The sequence below is a fragment of the Metopolophium dirhodum genome, chromosome 3 (genome assembly GCF_019925205.1).
Source record: "Metopolophium dirhodum isolate CAU chromosome 3, ASM1992520v1, whole genome shotgun sequence".
NCBI classification, from domain to species: Eukaryota; Metazoa; Arthropoda; class Insecta; order Hemiptera; family Aphididae; genus Metopolophium; species Metopolophium dirhodum.
This window is the reverse complement of record NC_083562.1, coordinates 10,084,970-10,107,569: the sequence shown is the minus strand read 5'-3', so window position 1 is coordinate 10,107,569 and position 22,600 is coordinate 10,084,970. Positions and strand designations below refer to the sequence as shown.

Genomic DNA, 22,600 nt, shown 5'->3' with positions numbered 1-22,600 from the left:
TATAGTATAGGTAGAATAGAGGTCGTATTTTATTGTTCACGGTTACGATAAACGAACTTGCTATCCATTATCGTAATTTATATATTACTATCGAAACGTAATATTAGAGCCCAGGCTATCTTATAATAATTAACACACCACGGAGAACCCCTGAAAACGAAATAAAACTCTACTGCCTAACCCATGTATAGTGGGACGCAATTCGTGTATACCTTTTTTACGGGACGCAACTAAGGTGCCCCGACAACAGCACATCATCGGTTTTATTATTTCGCCGTTTAAGTATAGGTAGCTGGTACCTAAATGAGAATTATAAAATCGAATTATACAAAGGAAGTTTCATACAGTGAAGAATGATTTTATACTTGCATAAACATTATCTAGTAAGTTAATTTTTTTATTCCATTAATCTTATTAATGTATTAATTATTTTCTATTTTAACTATACTTTCTTTTTGGTTAGTAAATCGAATAAATATAATTAATGAACCAAACCAAGATATGTATTTTGATATTATTCCTATTCAGTTTCGTTGTGGTCTATGGTATAATGGTATATTGTATATAGCTGCTGTAGCTTGTTATAAACGCAATTTATTGTTTTGAAGTTTACTGTTTGGTTAAATTGGTTGTTTAAATTTGATCACCGTTTAATGCTATGAATAAAAACTGTATAAATATGACTGACAAAAGAATTAAACTAAGTGGTGCAGCGTCTAGAAAATTAGCCTTAGAAAAGATATTAAAAAATGCCCTCTTATTTTTCAAGTTCTTAAATTAGAGATAAATAAAACTTAAGATTCGACATGTATGCGTATTAATTATCAAATGTAGCCATGTAGGGGTGGCAATACAATTCTACCTAGGGCGTCAAAACTTAAAACCGTAACCATTAACGTACTACCATTAATTTTTTTATTGATTTAAATGCGCATAATGGAACTTAAGACTGGCATAATCGGCCACCAACATTTCGGTCTGGTCACTAGACGGGCGGCCCCCTTTTCGGCCAAAATGTACCCTTCCCTTTACGGCCAGCACCTACAGTTTTCTTTAAAATTTACAATTATAACAACTAAACAATTTTTATATTTAATTAAATACGATTGTATCCAAAAAAGTGATTTTTTTAACATTATTACCTACAACTGTAAAAAAAACTGAAAAAAATAAAACAATTGGCAATAAACTGTTATAACGTATTATTATTACAATTATTGATTATATTATATATTTATATTAGTATTTATAATCAATGTTATTACTTACATTAATCGAATAAAAATTAATATAGTCATAATAATACATATAGGTAAAAAGAATAGGTATAAGTTAATAATATGTATTAAACCATTTTATTGCCAATTGTATTATTTTATTATTTTTTCACTCAATTGTAGGTAAGAATGTTTATCAACAAATCACATTTTTGGATTCGATCAGATTTAATTAAATATAAAAATCATCTAGTTCAGTTGTTATAATTGTAAAAGGAACAGTATGTTTTGGCCGAAAAGGGAACGGTACATTTTGGCCGAAAACGGTGACGCACCCACTCGACGACTCGACTGAAACCGTTCGCATCGAGTCACCCGCTGTAGACGGTGAATCGATCTTTACCTGGTCCTGCGTCGAGGCGGCGGAATGCATCACCCGCAAAAGCCGTCTGCACCGCCGAGTTCGCCATTGAACTGTGTCGCCTGGACGCCGAAATCACCGCGACTTGTCAACCGCACGATTTTTCAGATCGGACAGCTGGTATCGAAAACTCGGTACATTGCGATCGATTTGGCGGACCGTGAGCGAATCTCGACTTCGGACGACGATGTATTATAAGTGCAGCGATATTCCACATGATCATAGATATCACAATTAATATATTATTTTGTATAAGGAAAGTAAGTGTTGTATAATTTTAGAACAATATAATGAATTATTCGTATATTGTTTTTCGTTGTTACAATAATACAGAAATAATGTTATACCTTCTGTGGTATACTGATGGTCTGCGACGAAAAAAAATTAATAATATAAATTTCAAACACTATAATATTATATTATGGTTGCCCGTGGCAACAAGATTGTAAAAACTTTTGTCCCCAAAATAAATATATTACTTTATTAATTATTATTAAATGTTAATTATAAAGTTCACTCTGCGAACGTGCTAAATTCCTTGTTTCGTATTTTAATACGACCCGTTAATTTATAGCCCATATAATTCCATATGACGTGTACCCACAGTTAAAAAATAATTTGGTAACCTTTTATTTATTTTGGTACTTAGTTGTTTAATATTGGCTAGTATGAATTTACCTTCAATTGAACTGTTATAAAAACACAAAAAGTAGGTACATACAAACAATGCGGACAATAAATAATAAATATATATCTTAATACCGCAACAGTTGTAACTATTTACTGGTAACTATAACGGACGGGCACAACACTATTATGCTATGTGGGTGGATCCGATATCTATTATGGAGAACACACGAATAACACACTCGTTGTTGAAACTTTAGAAAATATTTTCTTCAAACGACGTTTACTGAATTATGTAGATCAGATAACTAATAAAGGATTTAATGCTTCAATTAAAATATAAATCCGTGGAGGGGATAATTAATGTAATACTGGAGGGACTAAATCCCTCCTAGCCCCACCCCCAAATTACGCCTATGTGTATTATTTTGGTATTATTTTGTGTGTTTATCATGAAGATAAACCTATTGAAATAAGGTACATTTGCACATACATACTACAGATACATTAGGTTAGGACGTCAAGTACCTACCTACACGTGTGTGACTGTATAAGTGAGCGTATAAGTAAGTATAGGTACCTATAAAACACATGTATAATAGTATAATTAGTGGTTGTGGTGGTTGTATCACACTAATATACATAGTATTACACGATTTTGTAAGTTACAGACTACAACAATGCATAGGTCAGTATTATTATAATATTCAATATAGACAATAATGATAACAATATAATTTTTAAAATATAAATGATAAGATATTAAGATCCAATGTTTTTCGAAAATAAATACGACATGAAGTAGCCTATTAAATTTTAATAATAAATTAGTTATTTATATATAATCACATGCAATGACACAATGCAACTAACATGTTCCGTTACAAAAAAAAATTATAAAAGGTATATACTTGGGAGAAGAATTATAGGTATAAGCTAATAATTATTATAAGCTTCAAAAAATGTAATTTTTTCTACTTTCGTTGCTGGAAGGCGAGAAGATTTTCGGTGATCGTGACGACCTATTGCTCGCAACAAAATTTATTAGCCAGCACTGCAGTAATTACCCACATGTTCTATACAATTATATAAAAAATAAAATACGTTTTACCAAGAATAAGTTATATGTATGTATTTTATAACGATTATTATTTATTTTACAGTGACGACTCGTAATATTTATTTACAAGTGTGTAACACAAATTGTAGAGGTAGGTATATAAAAAACAATCTCGCTCGTAATTGAAATATACAATAATATTTTTATTTTTATTACACCGAAGACGCTTTTTACATATTTGTTGAGCTCACATTATTCCTTCATTTTAATTTACTAAAATAATAAAATAATCAATTTCTATTATTAAACGCAGCATCTTCTTTAATCTTCCGACTTTTAATAAAATAAACGATTATAGTGTACTTATACAGTTTTCGCCAATATATGTACGGAAATTGATCACCAATTAGTTATTGGAAATCGTCTATAGAATAATTAATTAATAAATTACTTTTATAAATTAAAATATTTTCTTCTACAAAAAATAGGTTTAAAAGTTGAATATTAATTAAAAAAAGCATTAGTACACTATATACAGTAGATGTAAAAGGTTTGACTATACATAACATTATATTCTGAACATCTTTTATGTAATTATGTTGATATAATTACATCTTGCATGAATATTTAACTGCATATAATATACTGTATACAATATATAAAATATTCATGATACATTTATGTAATAATTAATAATAATAATATACGTGTATAATAATATTATGAACTATGTATATTATGTGCAATTCAAATGTTTTGTCCAAGATTTAATATACTGTGTATTTTCAGATTTTCACTTTTAATTACCTCGTTAAAATTATAATAGGTAAGTGGTAACAGAGTTCATTGCACAAAAACTTAAAAATTTTTTTCTAAGTACAAACCTAACATTTAAATCGTTATAACACGTATAACCTAAATAAATATAAAATTGATTGTTTAATTTATCGTGCAAAACAGGATCCATAGTGACCGAAACATAGCGTATATAAGATAAATATAAAAAAAAATCATGTCAATAGTTTTATTAAAATTGGATGTTAAAGTTAAGAACCTGTATGATTCTCTACATTTATACGTGATGGAGAACAATACCAGACGTAAATATTAAAATAACGCTAATACCTTCCTCCAAGTGTTCAGAGGGCTCTCGAGACTCGAGATCGTGTATCCTAAAATTTGATTAACCACACCACGCACAGCAATGTACGCGTACAGCATAATTTTTATGTAAAATATGCATATATAATGCGATATCCGTAATTAATATAATATATTATTATACATTAAATGCCTTACCTGATACGCAGCCGCCTCCGCGCTATGCTGTGGGAGTTATAGGTGACACAAAATAATACTTTACTAATCATTAAATATCTTATTGTATGTAAATATCTCCCTGTACCACTCTTATATATAATGTTAGCTTAATTTTACGCACACTGTAATCTTATTTTCGTATATATAGTTATGTATTTCTGTACCTCGTTACCCTTCAAAGATGTTATTTAATAACAATAATATTTGTATTGTTATTATTAAATAAAAATAAAAAAATCACGAATTGAAATAATGAAACACGCTGATTCGAACACACTCCTCGAAAAGAATCCAGTTGTCGCTCGCATGATTCAGTATTGGGAGGTTGTTGCTGAGATGGCTGGTTAGGTTAGGCTCATGCACTGATTATTAAAGGGACGACTCGGATATGCTGGCCAGTGACCAGAGAGTGGTATGTGGCTTTATCAAAAGTTTTTCGTGTGCCTGGGAACTAGATTTCTCTTTGGCGGCAACGACCTTTTTTGACCGTCCCTTTTCTTTAGTGGAATATATGAAATTCACACGCCCTACGTTTTACCGTTGTAAATATGTGCCGATTTCTTAGTCCGTGATCGTATAACACAGATCGTCCTTTTTGTTGGTGACAATGGTTTTATTGGGGATGTCCATTTGAGCGACAGTCTGACCGTTATTTATTAGTCTATTATATTTTAGTTTATTTATTATAATGAGTGAGCATATTATTACAATATAATAATTTTACAATTAGTATATACTTCAATATTGAAACACTAAATAAGACTTGCATTTTTCGAAGATATATTTCATAGATAATGAAAGCTTTACAATAAAATTAAATTTAAAAAGAATTAGAAAATTATTTTCAAAAAACAAATATTGTTCGAGAAATAATTGACTGTAGCTGACACAAAAATAGATCACTCTGTATGAACTGGAAAATAATCTGATTTAAGTTTTAATTAAAATGAAATTCATCAAAAATATGGTCCATAGTAAAAATATATATTTAATATAATAATTTAAGGCCAACGCATCATAACACTTAGACTTTTGTATTATACAAATTCAAAGACACTCATATTATATACTACAAATCAGTGAACAATATTACAACACTATGTTATAAGAGAATACAATGCCAATTTTTAACGTCATAAAAACAAACATTTCTGAATAATTTGATAATAATCTCTAGAATGTGCCACACATATATTATAGGTACCTAGGCACCATATAAGTCAATATATATATATATGCCTTGAAATAACTACCACCAATTATTATTTTTGTTTCTGGTGCTACAATAAATTACACAATACTGAATATACGCATAAACATAAGTAAGTACATAACGATATTACGATAACATAATATAACATTATTATGTACCTAGGTAGTCATATAATTCAATTTGTACGTGTCAATATAATATTGTGTTAATGTTATTTTAGATTTTGGGTAGAGCGATGGAAGTAGGTATTGGTTTTACAATGATGAGTTTTTGTTTGTCTGAAGACAATTTTTATACCAGGAAAAATATTCTATCATCAATATTGAGGGTGAATTCTGATTACAAATTGGATCTAGTTTGTACTTGTAAGGAGAGAGGAAGTAAAAATATACAGTATATTATTTTTAAATAATCAGTAAAAAAAATACGGAAATACGGAAATATTTACCAGTCTTATAGAAAAACGATTTTGTTTTTTTGTAATTCAAAAATGAATAACCCCGTGAAATACCTACTTGAAATTTTCCTCAAATATTTATTCTAGCATTTTCTAGATAATATAATATATAATTAAATAATTTACAAAATATGTTGGCTCTTAAGCTCTTCAATTTTTGGTTGCTAAGTCAGTGTGAAGACTTGGCAACTAATTTTTTCCATACATTTTAAAAACAAACAAAAATATAGTTTTTTTACACATTGTCAGAAAGGACGTAGAATTGTATAAGACTTATTGTTTATTTTATATGTTTATTCGAAAAATTATGATATTTTGATGAGTTTTGTCAAAATTTAAACTTTAAATTCGTATAAAAAAAATTGTACCGATGTATATTAAAATGTTAACATTATTCAATTGATTTTAAAACAATTTATGAGGGACTTAATATTAAATTTTCAAGTATTTTAACTAAGTGAAAAATCTTATATCAACAATAGTTAGATAAAAACCAAAATAGCTCATAATGAGTCAATATATTTTTGAAATACTATCATGTACTCCATAAAAACATAAAAATGTAATCTATATGGTAACTTATTAGTGTTTTTTTTTTGTTTTTCCCGAGTCTTTTGAAAACTTCTAGGAATTTTTTACTCTTGATCCATCCAAAGTACCAACTAGATTCACTTTTCTACCAGAAAATATGTTGAAAGTTTAACAATAAAAATCGAAGAATTTTTATACTGTCCCAAAAGCCAAAAGGTAATGATGCCAGACACAAAAAATAAAAATCACACATCATTGTAAAATCAATCCATTCATCGCTCCGCTCAAAATCTACAATAAGGTGTCAATATAGTAGGTCATTTCTCGACTGTACAGTATGTAGGTGTCGAATACTGGAGTGCACCTAGTCATTGAGTAGGTCACTGTAATGGATGTGTTAAATGTTAATTTAATAATAAATCATTATATATTTATAGATGATAAAAAACGATTCTGAACGAAGAAGGTCTAATTTTTTTGGTAACTAAACAATCGTTTTAATAATAATATTGATATTTTAATAAAATAAATGTTGGTATTTTTTTCCAACCGATTATTTTTTTTAAAAGGTACTGAGAATTTTTATTATTGACCTCCCACAAGTGCCAACTAGATCCAATTTCCTATACCAGAAACTTCCTTCGAAGTTGATTATCGAAGCATTTTTTCTACTGGATAAAATGACTTCACACGCAGAAGAAAAAACACACATATCATTGTAAAATCAATACATTCTTCGCTCCCCAGAATCTAATACGAACATTTGTTAAAACTATAATATTATTTTTTAAATAAAAATTTTGTTTAGTAACCAAGGTTGCCAACAAATTAGTTAGGTAACTATGACCAGGATTGTTTTTAAATACGATGATATAGGTCACAGGTGGTATATCATTGAATTCAAATGTAATACATCCATTACAATATCCCAATCAATGGCGAGGTACATTCGATACCTAGGTATAATAGCTATTACCTATATATAACAGAGCGGTTTTGTTGTCCAATTTTTAAAAGTTTAGTTTTTAAATAAAATGATATCTAACATTTTTTGATTTAAAATATATTAAGTAATTGTTTAAGTACTATTCTTTAAGTCTTTTATGTAAAAAATGATATGTGGTACTACATTTATTGTGTTTGCATTCAGTCTTCTGCCTAGGTGACATAGGTTGTCGTGTTAGTCCTATTGACAATAAGACACTCGATTCAATCAATTCTATTATTCCAGCGATACAATACCTGATGATCAATGATTATTTTTATAATTATTATAATTAGTATTTATCATTACATTTTTAGTTTAGACATTTCGGTTAGGTTAGGTTACCTAACCTAACCTCAACTTGGACAATTGATGATTTATCACAGTTGTATTTAGTTGAAATCATTTTTATTTAAAAGTTTAAAGTTAAAATTTTTTTTTATTTTATGTATTTTGTTTATTTTTTTATCTCATTTATAATTAAAAATCTAATTAACTAATTAACTCAAACTTGGTTCAAAATATTTTTATTTTAAATTCTGAGCAGAGCGATGAATTTATTGATTTTAAAATGATTTGTGCATTTTTTTTTTTATTATTATTTTTTTTTTGTGTCTTTCATCACCTTGGGACAGTAAAAATGCTTCGATTTTCTTTAACAACATTTTTTCTGGAAGGAAAGTGAATTTAATTGGTACTCTGTGGTGGGTGTGTGTTTGATGAGGGAGTTAAAGTAAAAAATTCTAAATAGTATACAAAAGCGTCAGGAAAAACCAACAAAAAATTAAGGACAACTGAGATACTAACTAAAAGTTTATATTAGCATTTTCTATACATCATTTTTCAAAAAGCTTGAAAATGTAACCCCAGGCTCATAATATATTATGACAATGGCGGTTGAAAAATATTAAAAATACATCGTATATTTTAATACACGAAAATCTGCAAATTATTTTGAGTTAGAAATTCATAAAAATGTTTCTTTTTCTTTGAAAATGTAATACAAGATTCCCCATATATTTTTCTACCTTTATTAAATAGAGGGTTGTACTGTATTTCAAGGTTCCGGTTTTTTAGCGTGTCATTTAAATAATTTAACGCCAGTAAATTGGTACATAAAAAGGCCTGATCTTTTATATATACAAGCTATAAGGATACAGTAATACGCTGATCACAAACTCTATTTGTAGAAAATTAATTTTTCAAAGTGCTATATGCAAGGTCCGGTTGCTTGGTAACCACGATATGATTAAAAAAAATATAATAATACTAGCTGATCCCGTGCACTTTGATGCTCGTAAAAAATGACAACTCTTAAAACAATAATTGTGGTTGTTCAAATCCTTTTGAGTGTAACTCGCTGTAGTAGCCAGTATAAGTACAACTCAGCCAAGCTGGTAGGCAATGTGTGGAAATTCTATTTGATGTACCTTTGCTTGATAACAAACAACTTAATAACCAATGGCAACCAATAATAAATAAATACCAATTTCTGCTATAACCAATTGTGATAACGTGATATGATTAAGTATATGATAACATAACCTAACCTAATATATATTGTAAGTGTATTGTATGTGTTGAGCAAGCGACTAACCATGTGCGCTCTCAACTCTAATGTTATAAAAAGTTAAATAAAGCAAAGTGTTTATAAAGTAATACTATCTTATTATTCCTCATAAGATATAACAATGGCGACGAGGATGGGATAGCAACCATTTATAAACAAAAAGTTCCATCGTAAATCTCAAAATCACTGTTTGAGGTCCTCCCCGTGTTGGGCCTACTGGGTCCAATTGTGAACTTAAACCATTTAAGGACTCACTCAAACACACACAAAAATTTCAAATTTCAAATTTTTACACGGACAAAAGAAATATAATATATATCTATATCTATACTATTATAAAGAGGAAACATTTGGATGTTAGTAACGAATAAACTCAAAAACTAGGTACTGGACCGATTTCAAAAATTCTTTCACCATTAGAATGCTACATTATCCTTGAGTAACATAGGCTAATTAGCTAATAAGGGTAAATTAGAGGTCCAACTCGGGGAGGTGCTCAAACAGTGATTTTAAGATTTACGATGTAAATGTTTGTTTGTAAATGGTTGCTATTGGTTTTAACGATTATTATTATTAAAGCGATACGCCTGTTGGAACTTCTATGTATTTAGGTATTTTCAAAGATATAAAATAATCAAAATTTTAAATTGTAATCAATTTGTACGACATGTTTTAATCATCACCATTATAATAGCTATACCTGGGTGGCTGAGTTGCACTTACTGCAAGGAGTTACGCCCAAAAGGAGTTGAACAATCAACATTTTTTTAAGAGTTGACATTTTTTACGGACAACGAAGTGTGTGGGATCAGTTATATTATAATAAATTAGAAGAAATATGGCATATACAATATGTTGTATACAAATATGTTTATTCAAAATACAAATCTTTGGCCTGGACAACGTCGGACAGGACGGCCATAGTATTAAGATAATAAGATTTAGTTTCAACTTTTACGTACCTAACGTCGCCATTAACGATTAGTTCAAATGTATTGTCTTTATGATTTTATCTTTTATCGAGATACGCCGATATACGTAGCATCGCATTTTAGTTGTGTTAATTTTTTCCCGGGCGAAGTCGGGTAAATATAATGGCAACCCACCTCCGCTCAGAATCTTCTTTCGTCTACAATGATATTAAATCATTGAATCAAAATATAACACAATCCATTACAGTCAGCCACTTGCCACTGTACAGGCGTACAACAGAGCGAATTCCACTAACCCGATTTTTTTAATTTAATATTATTTAATAAAACACTAAGACTAAATACATTATTAATTTTAAACTTTTAACTTTTAACTCTAGTTTAACTCTATTTTAATATTTTTTTCAACTTAAATAGAAAATAAACCAAGATACCACAAATTATGAGACCTTTTCAACAAACTGTAATGAACAGTTTTGGATGATTTTTGAAGTTTTTAGAAAAAATTGGCCATTGGTATGAAGTTAGCGGAGCTTTTGGAAAATTACTTATAACTTTTTAACGAACGTCTAACAAATTATACAAATATTTCAACAATGTCCAACAAATGACCAACACAATTTGTTGAATAGGTTTAAACGATTTCTGTTACATGTGTGCAGTGAAGTTCACGTACGTGGTACGTCATGCAATGACCTACTCAAGACGAGCTATACTCAAAACCTACTGGCTATACTAAACGATAAAGCGACTTCTTCGGTTTTTTCTACTTTATAATAATATGAAATTGTTCTTCTGTTCTCGTTATGCGGTAAAATATAATAATAAGGAAAATATTTTGATGACTCTGCACCGCGAATTTCCTTCGAACAAATGTCGATCAATACGCACGTTTAACAAAGTAGGTACACTTTAAAACAGACTACAGATACATCAATACAAGAATTGATGTATACAAATTGTAAACTAACAATACTGTTGATAAAACAAATCATTATCATTAGTTAATGATTATATTTTATTATTAACGACATTATATTAAAATAATTCTAAATCTTTAGGTAGGTATTATTTTCACATTATAAATCTCAAATAGGTAACTGTCGTTTTATATATTATTGATGTACCTACACAAGATATTATATAGATTAAAATCATAGATCGGTCCTGTAAATTCAAATTAACTAAATTAACATAGAAAATATCTCATTATACAGTGAAACTTCCATATTAAGAAGTCTTATGGGTCATAAAAAAAAATTCGTATTATAGACAATTTTGTTAAATAGAACTGAATAAATTTGGTTCTGATTTGGTTTGGTTCTCAAAAATATTTTGTTAAATGGAAGTTTCACTGTAGTAAGAACAACAATATTGAAATATCACGGTTTTGGTTTCCGTGATAGACAAATATTTTAATAAGGTGCCAATTGCAATATTTTCTTATGGTTCCGGATTCAGAACTGGTACTTTTCAGTCTTTACTGTTAGTGATTACAGTTACATATATACATAGATACCTGCATAATATAATTAGTTAAAATTAATTAATTAGTTAAATTAAATTAGTTCTATATGGCCTACCTATTTGTAGTGAATATGAGCACATCGATCACTATATAGGTCACAGGGTGAAAATATAAAGTATAATTTATTTAGAACGGAATTTACTCATCCCTCGTATAGGTAGGAATATCTATATATGTATGTAAAACATAATATCAAACAAAGTTAACATTATAAATTATCCATAAATACAATATTATTTGCGGGTATGCACTTTGTACGCATTACCCGACTATATTCAATTACCTATGTGTATAGATATTGTGTGTTATGCATGATGTATAAATATATAAAAGTTGTATGCAGTTATTTAATAAACGAAATTTATTCATCGCTTTGAAAGTGTTTATGCTTAAGATATTTAATGAATAGGTATATATCTAATTATTTAAATCTAACTATATAAATATGAAATGAAAATCTCTCTACAGGCTAAACTCTGGAACTACTTATCAGATCTTCTTGATTTTTTTTTAAAACGTAAGAGAATTTCACGAAGAAGATTTATATGAAAGAAAATTTTAGGAAAATCCACCAGAAAAGTAGGAAATCTGGATTTCAAAAATACAATAGTGGCGTCATCTGTCCAGAAAAAATTAAACTTTAATAAAGTTATTAAGGATTGAGAAAGAAAAATAAATAAGATCGTTTCCAAACTGTTTAACACACTGTACCTATTATAACATAATAATATATAATTAATAATTCTTATTGATAAAACATAAATGTACCTAATGCGACTTAAAAGTGTAAAACAAATTGATTGGTCGATCGATGAAGATATATAAATATATAATAGAGTAGTAAATTAACTTAAATTTGTATAAGTACAGCGCACTACCTAAATATTATTTATATATAAACATACCTACTATACAGATATAGGTACGTGGGACGAAAAGTACTAATGTATTAATGTATTCAGACTCAGGAAAGTCGATAAACTTTGACACTGTTGTAATGTTATGGTCTCCAATCTAATTATTTTTTCTTAATCGTAATAATCTCAAATTTTTTAATGCGTCGATAATTTATTATTTTTATGTTTCCATCTAATAGTACATATGTTCAAACATATCTATGCAGCTTATCACCCGGTGATAAGCTGATTGGGTCCACCACGCGCGCGCGCGCACACACACACACACACACACACACACACACACACACGAAAGCGATCGCCGATCAGTAACGACCGTACCACCAAGTCGACAGTGCGCCCGTGTGCAGTCCGTTGAATTAAAAGTTAAGACCACCGTTATCCGTCAGCCGTCCACCGTCAAACCTCAACCGTCAGCCGTCTACCGTCAAACCTCAACCGTCAGCCGTCTACCGTCACCATCCACCGTCCAACCGAAGCGCTGTCGCCGATACGGGTTTTATGTACCTATTTATTTATATTCAATTATTGTAGCGTTTGTTATTAATTATTCCCCTTTGCTGGCCAGCAACTTTTGTGCCACTTACCTATAGCATCTTTTGTGCCATATATATATATACAATATTTACTTCTATTTTTTTTTATTTAATAGTAGGCCGCAAACCGGCATTGATTTATAACTTATCGAGTTTGATTTATTGCGTAGCCTTTACCTTACCAAAAAATACAGTCCACTTCATCCTTCGATACCAATCATTTGGTCCATCGAGCCTAGGATTATTATTATAGTTCTAAGCCATTGAATTACACCTACCTATTTGTTAAAAAAAAAAAAAGTTATTACGTAAGCACCGATAGCTAATAGGCCTGTTAGTATTATATAAGAGTGTGAACCAGTGTGCGAGAAATTGTACTTTGGACTTTAGCATCATAACAGGTAAAGACGGTATACGCAGCGCCGCCGTAAACGAAGACAAACCGGATTGCGAACACAACGCGTTGCACATCATCCCATCGTATATTTATACCTCCGTACAAACGTATCGCGAAGTAGGTAGCTAATCACCTGTTAATACGTAATTATAAAAACGATTATAATTATTTAATCAATCATGGGTGTATACGAAGAGGCGAAATTACGTATAGCTAGTCTGCAGTGTAAGGTACAACGCGTACATGATGCGGGGGCGGCAATTGAAGCAGAACCGACCAACAAAACGGCGAAAACCAAGTTTAAAATAATGTATGCGACACTTGAAAGTGTAGCGAATGATTTCGAAACACAGTTAACGATCATTATAAAACATCAATGCAAAGGGCCACCCTCGTCGGACGCAGTTATCGAGGAAAAACTGCGTATGGAATTCGAGGAGAAATATGTGGGGTGTAAAATCTTCGCTGATGAATACCTACCTGAAGCCATGACTGATGCGTCACTTAATAATTTGATGTGGGTTTGAATCGCTTACGTCAGTTAGAAAATGATTTAAGAAATCATCAGAACTTCACAGTGATTATAATAACGCCATGAAAGGTTATTTGGATTCAGGTCACATGTCTAGAGTGACCGTCAATCTGGGTAAAGAGGAAAACGCCTATTATATCCCTCACCAAGCTGTCTTGAGACCGGAGAGTACCACCACGAAAATGAGAATAGTGTTTGAAGCATTTGCAAAGACGACCACAGGTTTTTCACTGAACGATAAGCTTTTCTGTGGCAAAAAACTTCAACAGGACTTATCAGCCATTCTACTACGGTTTCGGTTACACCCTGTGGTATTTACCGCAGACATAAAACAAATGTTTCGTCAAGTGGTTGTCACAAAAAAAACACCGACCTTACCAACGATTATTATATCGATTTTCTTTGGACGTACTCGTGGAAGAATTTCAAATGAACACTTTAACGTTTGGACAAAAATCGTCTCCATTCCTAGCCATTCGGACTTTACACCAATTAGTGGAGGACGAAGCGGCAAACGATAAACATGTACAAAAGGTTGTATTACACGATTTGTACGTCAACGATGTAGTCACAGGTGCCGAGACCGAAGACGCGGCTATTGAGCTTCAGAAAAAGCTAATAAACGTTTTTTCCAAGGGCAAGTTTGAATTGCGCAAGTGGTCAAGTAATTCCAATCATCTGATACAACAAGTACCCCCAGAACACCGGCAATCCCAGCCAGTTACATTTGCTGAACATGGGTCGGAATATACAAAAGTTCTTGGACTGAACTGGGACCCAAAAAACGACTCACTCAGTTACCAATACCAGCCAAACCCAGTGAAATATAGTAAACGAGCTGTGTTGTCAGAGATTGCCAGGATTTACGATCCTCTTGGACTACTGTCTCCAGTAACGACCGATCTCAAAAAGCTAATGAAATACCTTTGGCTAATGGAAGTGAGCTGGGATGAACCAGATGCAGCAGCTGCATGGCTAAAATATCACCAAGAGTTACCGGTGTTAGCGACCTTACGAATTAACCGGCACGTCACCCATCCTTACGCCACATACGAACTTCATGGGTTTAGTGACAGTTCGGAAGCAGCTTATGCTGCTGCGGTGTATTTACGCGTAACAATGGAGAACGAAGAATCGTATTGTCACCTCTTCATGGTCAAATCAAGGATAGCACCGACAGCAAAAGTATCCATACCACGATTGGAGTTATGCGGTGCTGGGCTTCTAGCACGATTGTTGTCTTTCATGCAAGCGAATATGACACTCAAGTTTGTAAGCGTAACGGCATGGACCGACTCTACCATAACTTGATGCTCCGTCCTACTCCAAAAATTGTTCCCATTTCTGGACGGTCAAAATTTAATCCGGGTGGGAGGTCGTCTAGTCCATGCGAACATTCCATACGCAGAAAAACACCTCCTACTACTACCAAAGTCCGCACGTTTGACCATGCTGTTAATTGATCACGCGCGCGCGCGCACACACACACACCATCAAATTCAATGGCATTTTAACCCGCCTGCTGCCCCTCATATGGGAGGCAACGGTGAAATCCGCCAATACCTTGCTGCACCGAATCATATCTGATCGTGTTCTCACCTATGAGGAGTTGAACACTATCCTTCATCAGGTAGAGGCAACGCTCAACTCCAGACCGTTAGGTGCCATGTCATCTGACCCAAGTGACTTCAAGACTCTCACCGCTGGACATTTTCTTACCATGGGACCACTCGTCACCTTGCCATCGCCTGAAGAACTGACTAACGCTACGGCTTCCATAAGCCCTCAAAACCGTTGGTCACTTATTCAGCAGATTCATCAACACTTCTGGTTACGTTGGAACAAAGAATACCTCCATACCCTGCAAGAGCGACCAAAATGGGCTCATCAAAATGCAAACTTGCAAGAGAATGATTTGGTTATTGTTAAAGAACCTTCCCCCCCACTAACTTGGATTACAGCACGAGTAGTCGAAGTGCACCCTGGCACAGATGGAGTCGTCAGAGTAGCAAAAGTAAAAACAGCACAGGGAAAGCTCCTTACTCGACCGGTGGTTAAGCTCTGTCGTTACCTTTGAGAGATTGAATGTTCGTCCCTTCAAGGTGGCCGGTATGTTCAAACATATCTATGCAGCTTATCACCCGGTGATAAGCTGATTGGGTCCACCGCGCGCGCACACACACACACACGAAAGCGACCGCCGATCAGTAACGACCGTACCACCAAGTCGACAGTGTGCCCGTGTGCAGTCCGTTGAATTAAAAGTTAAGACCACCGTTATCCGTCAGCCGTCCACCGTCAAACCTCAACCGTCAGCCGTCTATCGTCACCATCCACCGTCCAACCGAAGCGCTGTCGCCGATACGGTTTTTATGTACCTATTTATTTATATTCAATTATTGTAGCGTTTGTTATTAATTATTCCCCTTTGCTGGCCAGCAACTTTTGTGCCACTTACCTATAGCACCTTTTGTGCCATATATATATATATACAATATTTACTTCTATTTTTTTTTTTGTTTAATAGTAGGCCGCAAACCGGCATTGATTTATAACTTATCGAGTTTGATTTATTGCGTAGCATTTACCTTACTAAAAAATACAGTCCACTTCATCCTTCGATACCAAACAACATAGGTATAGGGTAGGGTACTACCTATTAGTTTTTAGTACTTATATTGTGATTAATTGGAGGTAGGCAAATATTATATATTATTTTATATACTATTATATTATTACCACATTTATAATGTTTCTCTAACCATAAATTGATATAAAATGTCAAACTCAAAAATAAATGTATGTTAGGTATATAACCTATCACTATATAATAACACGATAATAATCGTATAATATTGTATGCCGGATAAAAAATATAGAAATGTAAATAGGCATATATAGGTAATGTGAATTTGGCGACAATCATTACCACTCGAAAGCATTTGAAAATCAACCACGGGCACAAAGTACTATCGATTGGTATTATATATTATATTATTTTATGTTGTTATAAAAGAAAAAATAATTTTTGAGTTCGGCAATTATACCTATGTCTATATATTATATAAATATATTATCTACTATCTAGGTATATAAACGATTAATTGTCACATGTGAACACCGAAAATTATCATAAACGCACACATACATATTTTGTATAGTCCGTATAGACGTGTTTAGTAATAATTTCCTCTCTCGTAAATAAGCAGCTGATGAAACGATATTTATGAGAAAATTACCTGCCTGTTTTTAATTAAATAGAAGATAAGTCCTATCATGATCGTCGATCACCACTACCATTCTCTCGCAGCTGTATCGTTCCGAAAATCTGTATAGAAATTAGGTGTGGGTTATGTTCTACTATCCATTTGAGTATTTGACATTTTGTTGTTAAAATAATGCATAGGTTCAAATCAATCAATGCATGAATAAGAATCCTCACGTTAAGTTGGCATTACATGTGTAGCAAAATCTTGGACAAACAATTTTAATTGACATGACGGTGATGATTTTGATGGATGAACAACATCACCATAGCGGCATATAGCTTTTGAGGCTGAATAATTAGTTCTAATAAACATGTAAAACTAAAATTATTATAAATTCTAATTTAAGCTACCTATTTTACCTGTTAAAATGTGATCATTGCATTGGACGATCATAATATATAAATATATTGTTAAAACAGAATACGGATCTGTAAGCAAGCTTACGAAGAATAAAGTATAAGCAGGAAACGTGTACCTACGTCCTAAGTATAGGGTACAAACATGGAATAAACGTAATTTCGATGTCATTATATAACATCAACTTACTAGGAGTATTCAGTATAATTCATGTTTACGGGAGGGGCCGTTTGGAGACGGATCCCACCTACATCGACCTTTTTTTAAAATAATTTTTTGAATTTTGAGAAAATATTTGTTCGTATAAATGGTTATTTTTATAAACCAGTAAATAAACGTCCAAATATAAAAGAATACATAGGTTTGCCTCATATTATGCTATGTCACTAGAACATCAAAATAATCTATGGATTAATCACAGACAAATATACTATTTTTATTCTGTTGGTGATAATAATGATGCATCGTAAAATCCCAACAATTTTTTCACAATATTAGTAATATTTAGTATAATCTTAATGTAATAAATCCATTAATTATCTATATATTAAATAACAAAATCCAAATGTCTTTTCATATTGTTATTTTTTCCAAAACAGTCGATTTTAATGTAAAAACCCTATGAAAAATGAAGAAATCTTATGTCTGAGGACTGGAAGAGGGAGGAGGCTGGGCCACTATGCCCCTTCTGGATCCATCGCTGGTTAAAAGCTTAGAACATGTATGTAGGTAGTAGGTAAGAGGTACCTATCTAAACACAACGATTGAACCTATTTCTTCATATGTATTTTGATTTATTCTCTCGTCTCAGTAATTGTTTTAAATTTCAATAGCATTGGTAAACACGAGGATTAAGCCATGACAAAATAAATATTTCAATTTTAAATAGGTATGTATATTTTATCATGGATTAGGGCATTAAGCATGCAGAGGATTAGCCCCCTCAAATTGTTCAGAATTCAACTCCCCCCCTAAGAAAAAAAATATACCTACATAACTTACTATGTTTGATGAATTTTATTATTGTAGTTACCTATGCATATAATATTAATAATTTTAGAGTTATGTTATAACTCTTAAATTATTTTTAATCGACTCTAGTTTGGTATATTTTTGGATTTACCTAATAGATTTTACTGAAAAATAAAAACATTTTATTTTTAATAATCAATAAAAATTTAAAAGTCTAACAACTTTTAGATATATAGGTCTTAATGTTATAGAAATTATGCTAACCTACTGCTAGCTTCTCTGCACCTTGGTGCGATGTTATCTCACTTCATTGGGGGGTCTAGTCTTGATATCCATACACTAATCAAGTTCTAGTACCTACTCTAGGGCTTAGCACTAGATACTAGTGGCTAGTGCATGGGTATGGTACGTCTCAGGTATCAAGTTATACACAGTGCAGAATTAGTCTACACTTGGCACTCATTAGGCATGTATAATGTCTTATGAGTATATTCAAATTTTAAAAATATTAATCAATCTCCACAAGGCATACAGTTATATTTTTTTTTTTTTTTAAATAAGTGTGGTACTGTGGTAGGCAATTCAGGAGTAAAATTGCATTACATTTGTGGATTATGTGATGTATAAAATAACACTAAAAACAGAAGTAAATAATTAAATTATAACTAAATTATTAATTTATTATTAACAATTTATTTTAAAAATCTAGAAAAGTTTATAACTAACTTCTATAAAAATACATTTTAATCTTTTCCATAGAAATTGGTACCTAATATAAATACATCTATGATAAACATATGAAAAAATTCACAACATTAACATGTTTACAATCTGTACATATAAATGCTATGAAAATTAAATTAAAATTATTATCACAATAAATCTTACTAATTAAATAATTTAGCCATCTAATACCGATATTATAAGAAATATATTTGTAAAAATAAATCAATAAATAATAATTTTATTCCGTGATAGATAATAGATATTATTGATGATTAATAATTATATAGGGTGACTATTCGTTTCAGATTTTACTGGTTTAGGAACTCGTAATTTAGTATCCCAAAGATGTTTATAAGAACTCGATGTTGCAATTGTGGTTTGAACATTAAAACTATAGTATTATATTGTCCCCGAATAAACTATAATTATACTTGAGTAAAAAAGGTTTTAATATTATTTTCATTTTTTGGTTGTCAAATATTAATCAATAATTTCTTAACCAACAGTAAAGTAATCACACAAGATACAAGAATAAGTGTATAATAAAATTAATACATAAAAAATGGTAAGATATAGTAAAATAATTAGGTGAAGTTGGAATTAGTTGTCCCAGATATGAAATGTAAAATATAATCTGGCCACCCCCCTATAATCATTATAGAAAAATAAAAATATTTCTGACTAGATTTAAAGTTTCTTAGAATAAATATAACAATACAATATTTGCTTCTCTTATCTTTCAATTCATAAATATTTGAACATACCTAATGAACAATATTAATATATTATAATAATTTATAGAAAATAATATTAATTGTTCCAACGTCTCATATTTTTGGTGATCAATAATTATCAATTTTGCATTACTTTTAAATTTTAACAGAAACATTGCAACAATTATATTATACCAACATATTTTATTAAAATACCTAAGCCTCGGCAGCACATTTAAATTTGATTGGTAGCAAAATTTTTACTACAGAGCCAGATATTTTAGTACCATAGTGACCAGCCCAAAACTGTGTGTCTACTCCAGAATGATAAAGAATTAAGTAAGATGCATTGCTCTGATGTTTAAATGAATGTAAAGCCTAAAAAAAAATATTTAATAATAATTTTATTAGAATGTTTTAAATCATAACATTATATATATACAGGGTGATTCATAAAGCTTAAAACACTCATTATCTCAAAAAGTATTAATATTTTTGAAAATATTTTTATTACATAATTTCAAGTTGTTAAAAAACTATGTTTTTATTAAGAAATTAGGTATATTTTTAAATATTTTTTATCTATATAATTTTTAAGTTTTTTATTTTTTTGAATGACAGCATAGTTTTAAATTCATATTCCAAAGCAGAATATTTTTTTAAGAATTTTGTTTCATAAAAATCTAATTTAGGGCGAGTAGTCTATGAGGTATAAGCATTTAAAGTTTAGATGGGCGGAGTGGAGTGGTATGGGGTTACCCCGCAAATGTGTGTCCACTACTCCGCTTGTCTAAACCTTAAATACTTATAACTCGTCCTAAATTCGATATTTATGTATTAAAATACTTAAAAAAATATTCTGCTTTGGAAAATGAAATTAAAACTATGCTGTCATTCAAAAAAGTAAAAAACTTAAAAATTATAAGGATAAAAAATGTTTAAAAATATAATTTTTTAATAAAAATGTTGTTTTTTTAACAACTTGAAAGTACCTATGTAAAAAAATATTTTCAAAAACATTAATACTTTTTGAGATAATGAGTGTTTTACGCTTAATAAATCACCTTGTATAATATAAAAAAAGACAACAAACTTTTATCCAAATATTATCCCTCCATTGAGGTAAAACGTCATTGTAATTGTGTTGTTCTATTAGTTCATCATTTCCATCAAAAACTGTAGCTCTTAATATGTATTTGCAGCCACAATCAAAGCGACCATTATACCTGCAGGTAATTTTAATTTATTATTTGATGTAAATAAAATATCTTAAATGTATGTATTACCATTCACTAACTGAAATTTCAGGTTGAAGAGTTTTCATCACTGTTTCATTCAGACCATAATTTTTGAGTATAATTGTTTGACTCATTGAACATAATCGATACGTTGATACAAAACAGCTTGTATGCCCATCGAAATCAGGATCACTAGGTAATAAAGGTGCACCTTGTGGTGTTTGTTCAATAGTCCACAAATTATTATCATATCTTACCCAGTGTTTGTATTCATCTGTATTTAATATGAAAATTGTTAAGGGTATTTGAACACTAAATAATTTTGAGTTCTGATCAGAACTGTGGTTATTTTACAATTTATCAACTTACTTTGTCCACAATGGTTTTTCACTAAATTTCTATTGAATGGATCATATTTGCATATAACATAAAACACGTACCATGGCAATTCCAGTTTTCTGACACTATTTGAATCAATTTGAGAAAAACTGTAGTACCCTCGACCATTATTCACAAATTCATTTTCTCGTGAAGCTTTTTCTTGAAATACATATGCATCTATAAGTTCTCGCCATCTTTTACACACAAGTCTGCAATCCAAAAGGGTGTCTGCATCGATAAAGCTTAATGTGTTTACAACCATTTCATCCGGTAGTAAATCAAAAGGTTTATGAGAATTTTTTAATACTTTCATTATTATAAATTTAATAATCAGTAATATGTTGACGATTTTGACTTCAAAAGAACCAAAAATAATATAATTACTTTAAATATTAAGCTATTTAAACAATCAACGAATTAACTTCAAAAATCATAATTTAAAAGCCAGCTGCTGGTTGCATTATAATTAACAATTATTGAAATTCTATGATATAAACTTTTAAGCCTTATAGATTACTTATATTATAATTTATAGTTAATAATTATAAATTATACTTTTATGTATTCTTAAATATTTTAATTTTTAATACGTAATAAAGATTGTGTGATAGAATTTATAATTTATAATTTGTATTATCTTGCTAATTGCTATTTGCATACGTCCTTAGTCCGTTATCCGTACTTCATATCTGTGGTGCTCG

At 30.8% G+C, this 22,600-nt stretch overlaps 1 protein-coding gene across 2 annotated transcripts; it reads right to left on the bottom strand.

Moving 5' to 3' along the window:
* Positions 1-19,357: 19,357 nt before the first annotated feature.
* On the bottom strand, positions 19,358-22,600 carry LOC132941860 (F-box only protein 6-like). Of its 2 annotated transcripts, XM_061010077.1 has the most exons (5): positions 21,888-22,600; positions 21,567-21,792; positions 21,374-21,506; positions 20,497-20,658; positions 19,358-20,331 (listed from the first exon to the last, which is right to left on the bottom strand). In XM_061010077.1, the coding sequence occupies exons 1-4, from the start codon at positions 22,210-22,212 to the stop codon at positions 20,497-20,499; spliced, it is 846 nt and encodes a 281-aa protein (XP_060866060.1). In that variant the 5' UTR covers positions 22,213-22,600; the 3' UTR covers positions 19,358-20,331. The 2 variants fall into 2 exon arrangements, with proteins under 2 accessions (XP_060866060.1, XP_060866059.1); XM_061010076.1 differs by having other exon boundaries at positions 19,358-20,658; positions 21,888-22,599.

Bases quoted from the DNA above. Each gene is read 5' to 3' on its own strand.
- LOC132941860 (XM_061010077.1), bottom strand. From the start codon at position 22,212: ATGAAAGTATTAAAAAATTCTCATAAACCTTTTGATTTACTACCGGAT. The intron at 21,793-21,887 runs GTAAGTTGATAA...TATTAAATACAG, and splicing joins GAAAAACCATTGTGGACAAA to ATGAATACAAACACTGGGTA. The intron at 21,507-21,566 runs GTAATACATACA...AATTACCTGCAG, and splicing joins GAAATTTCAGTTAGTGAATG to GTATAATGGTCGCTTTGATT.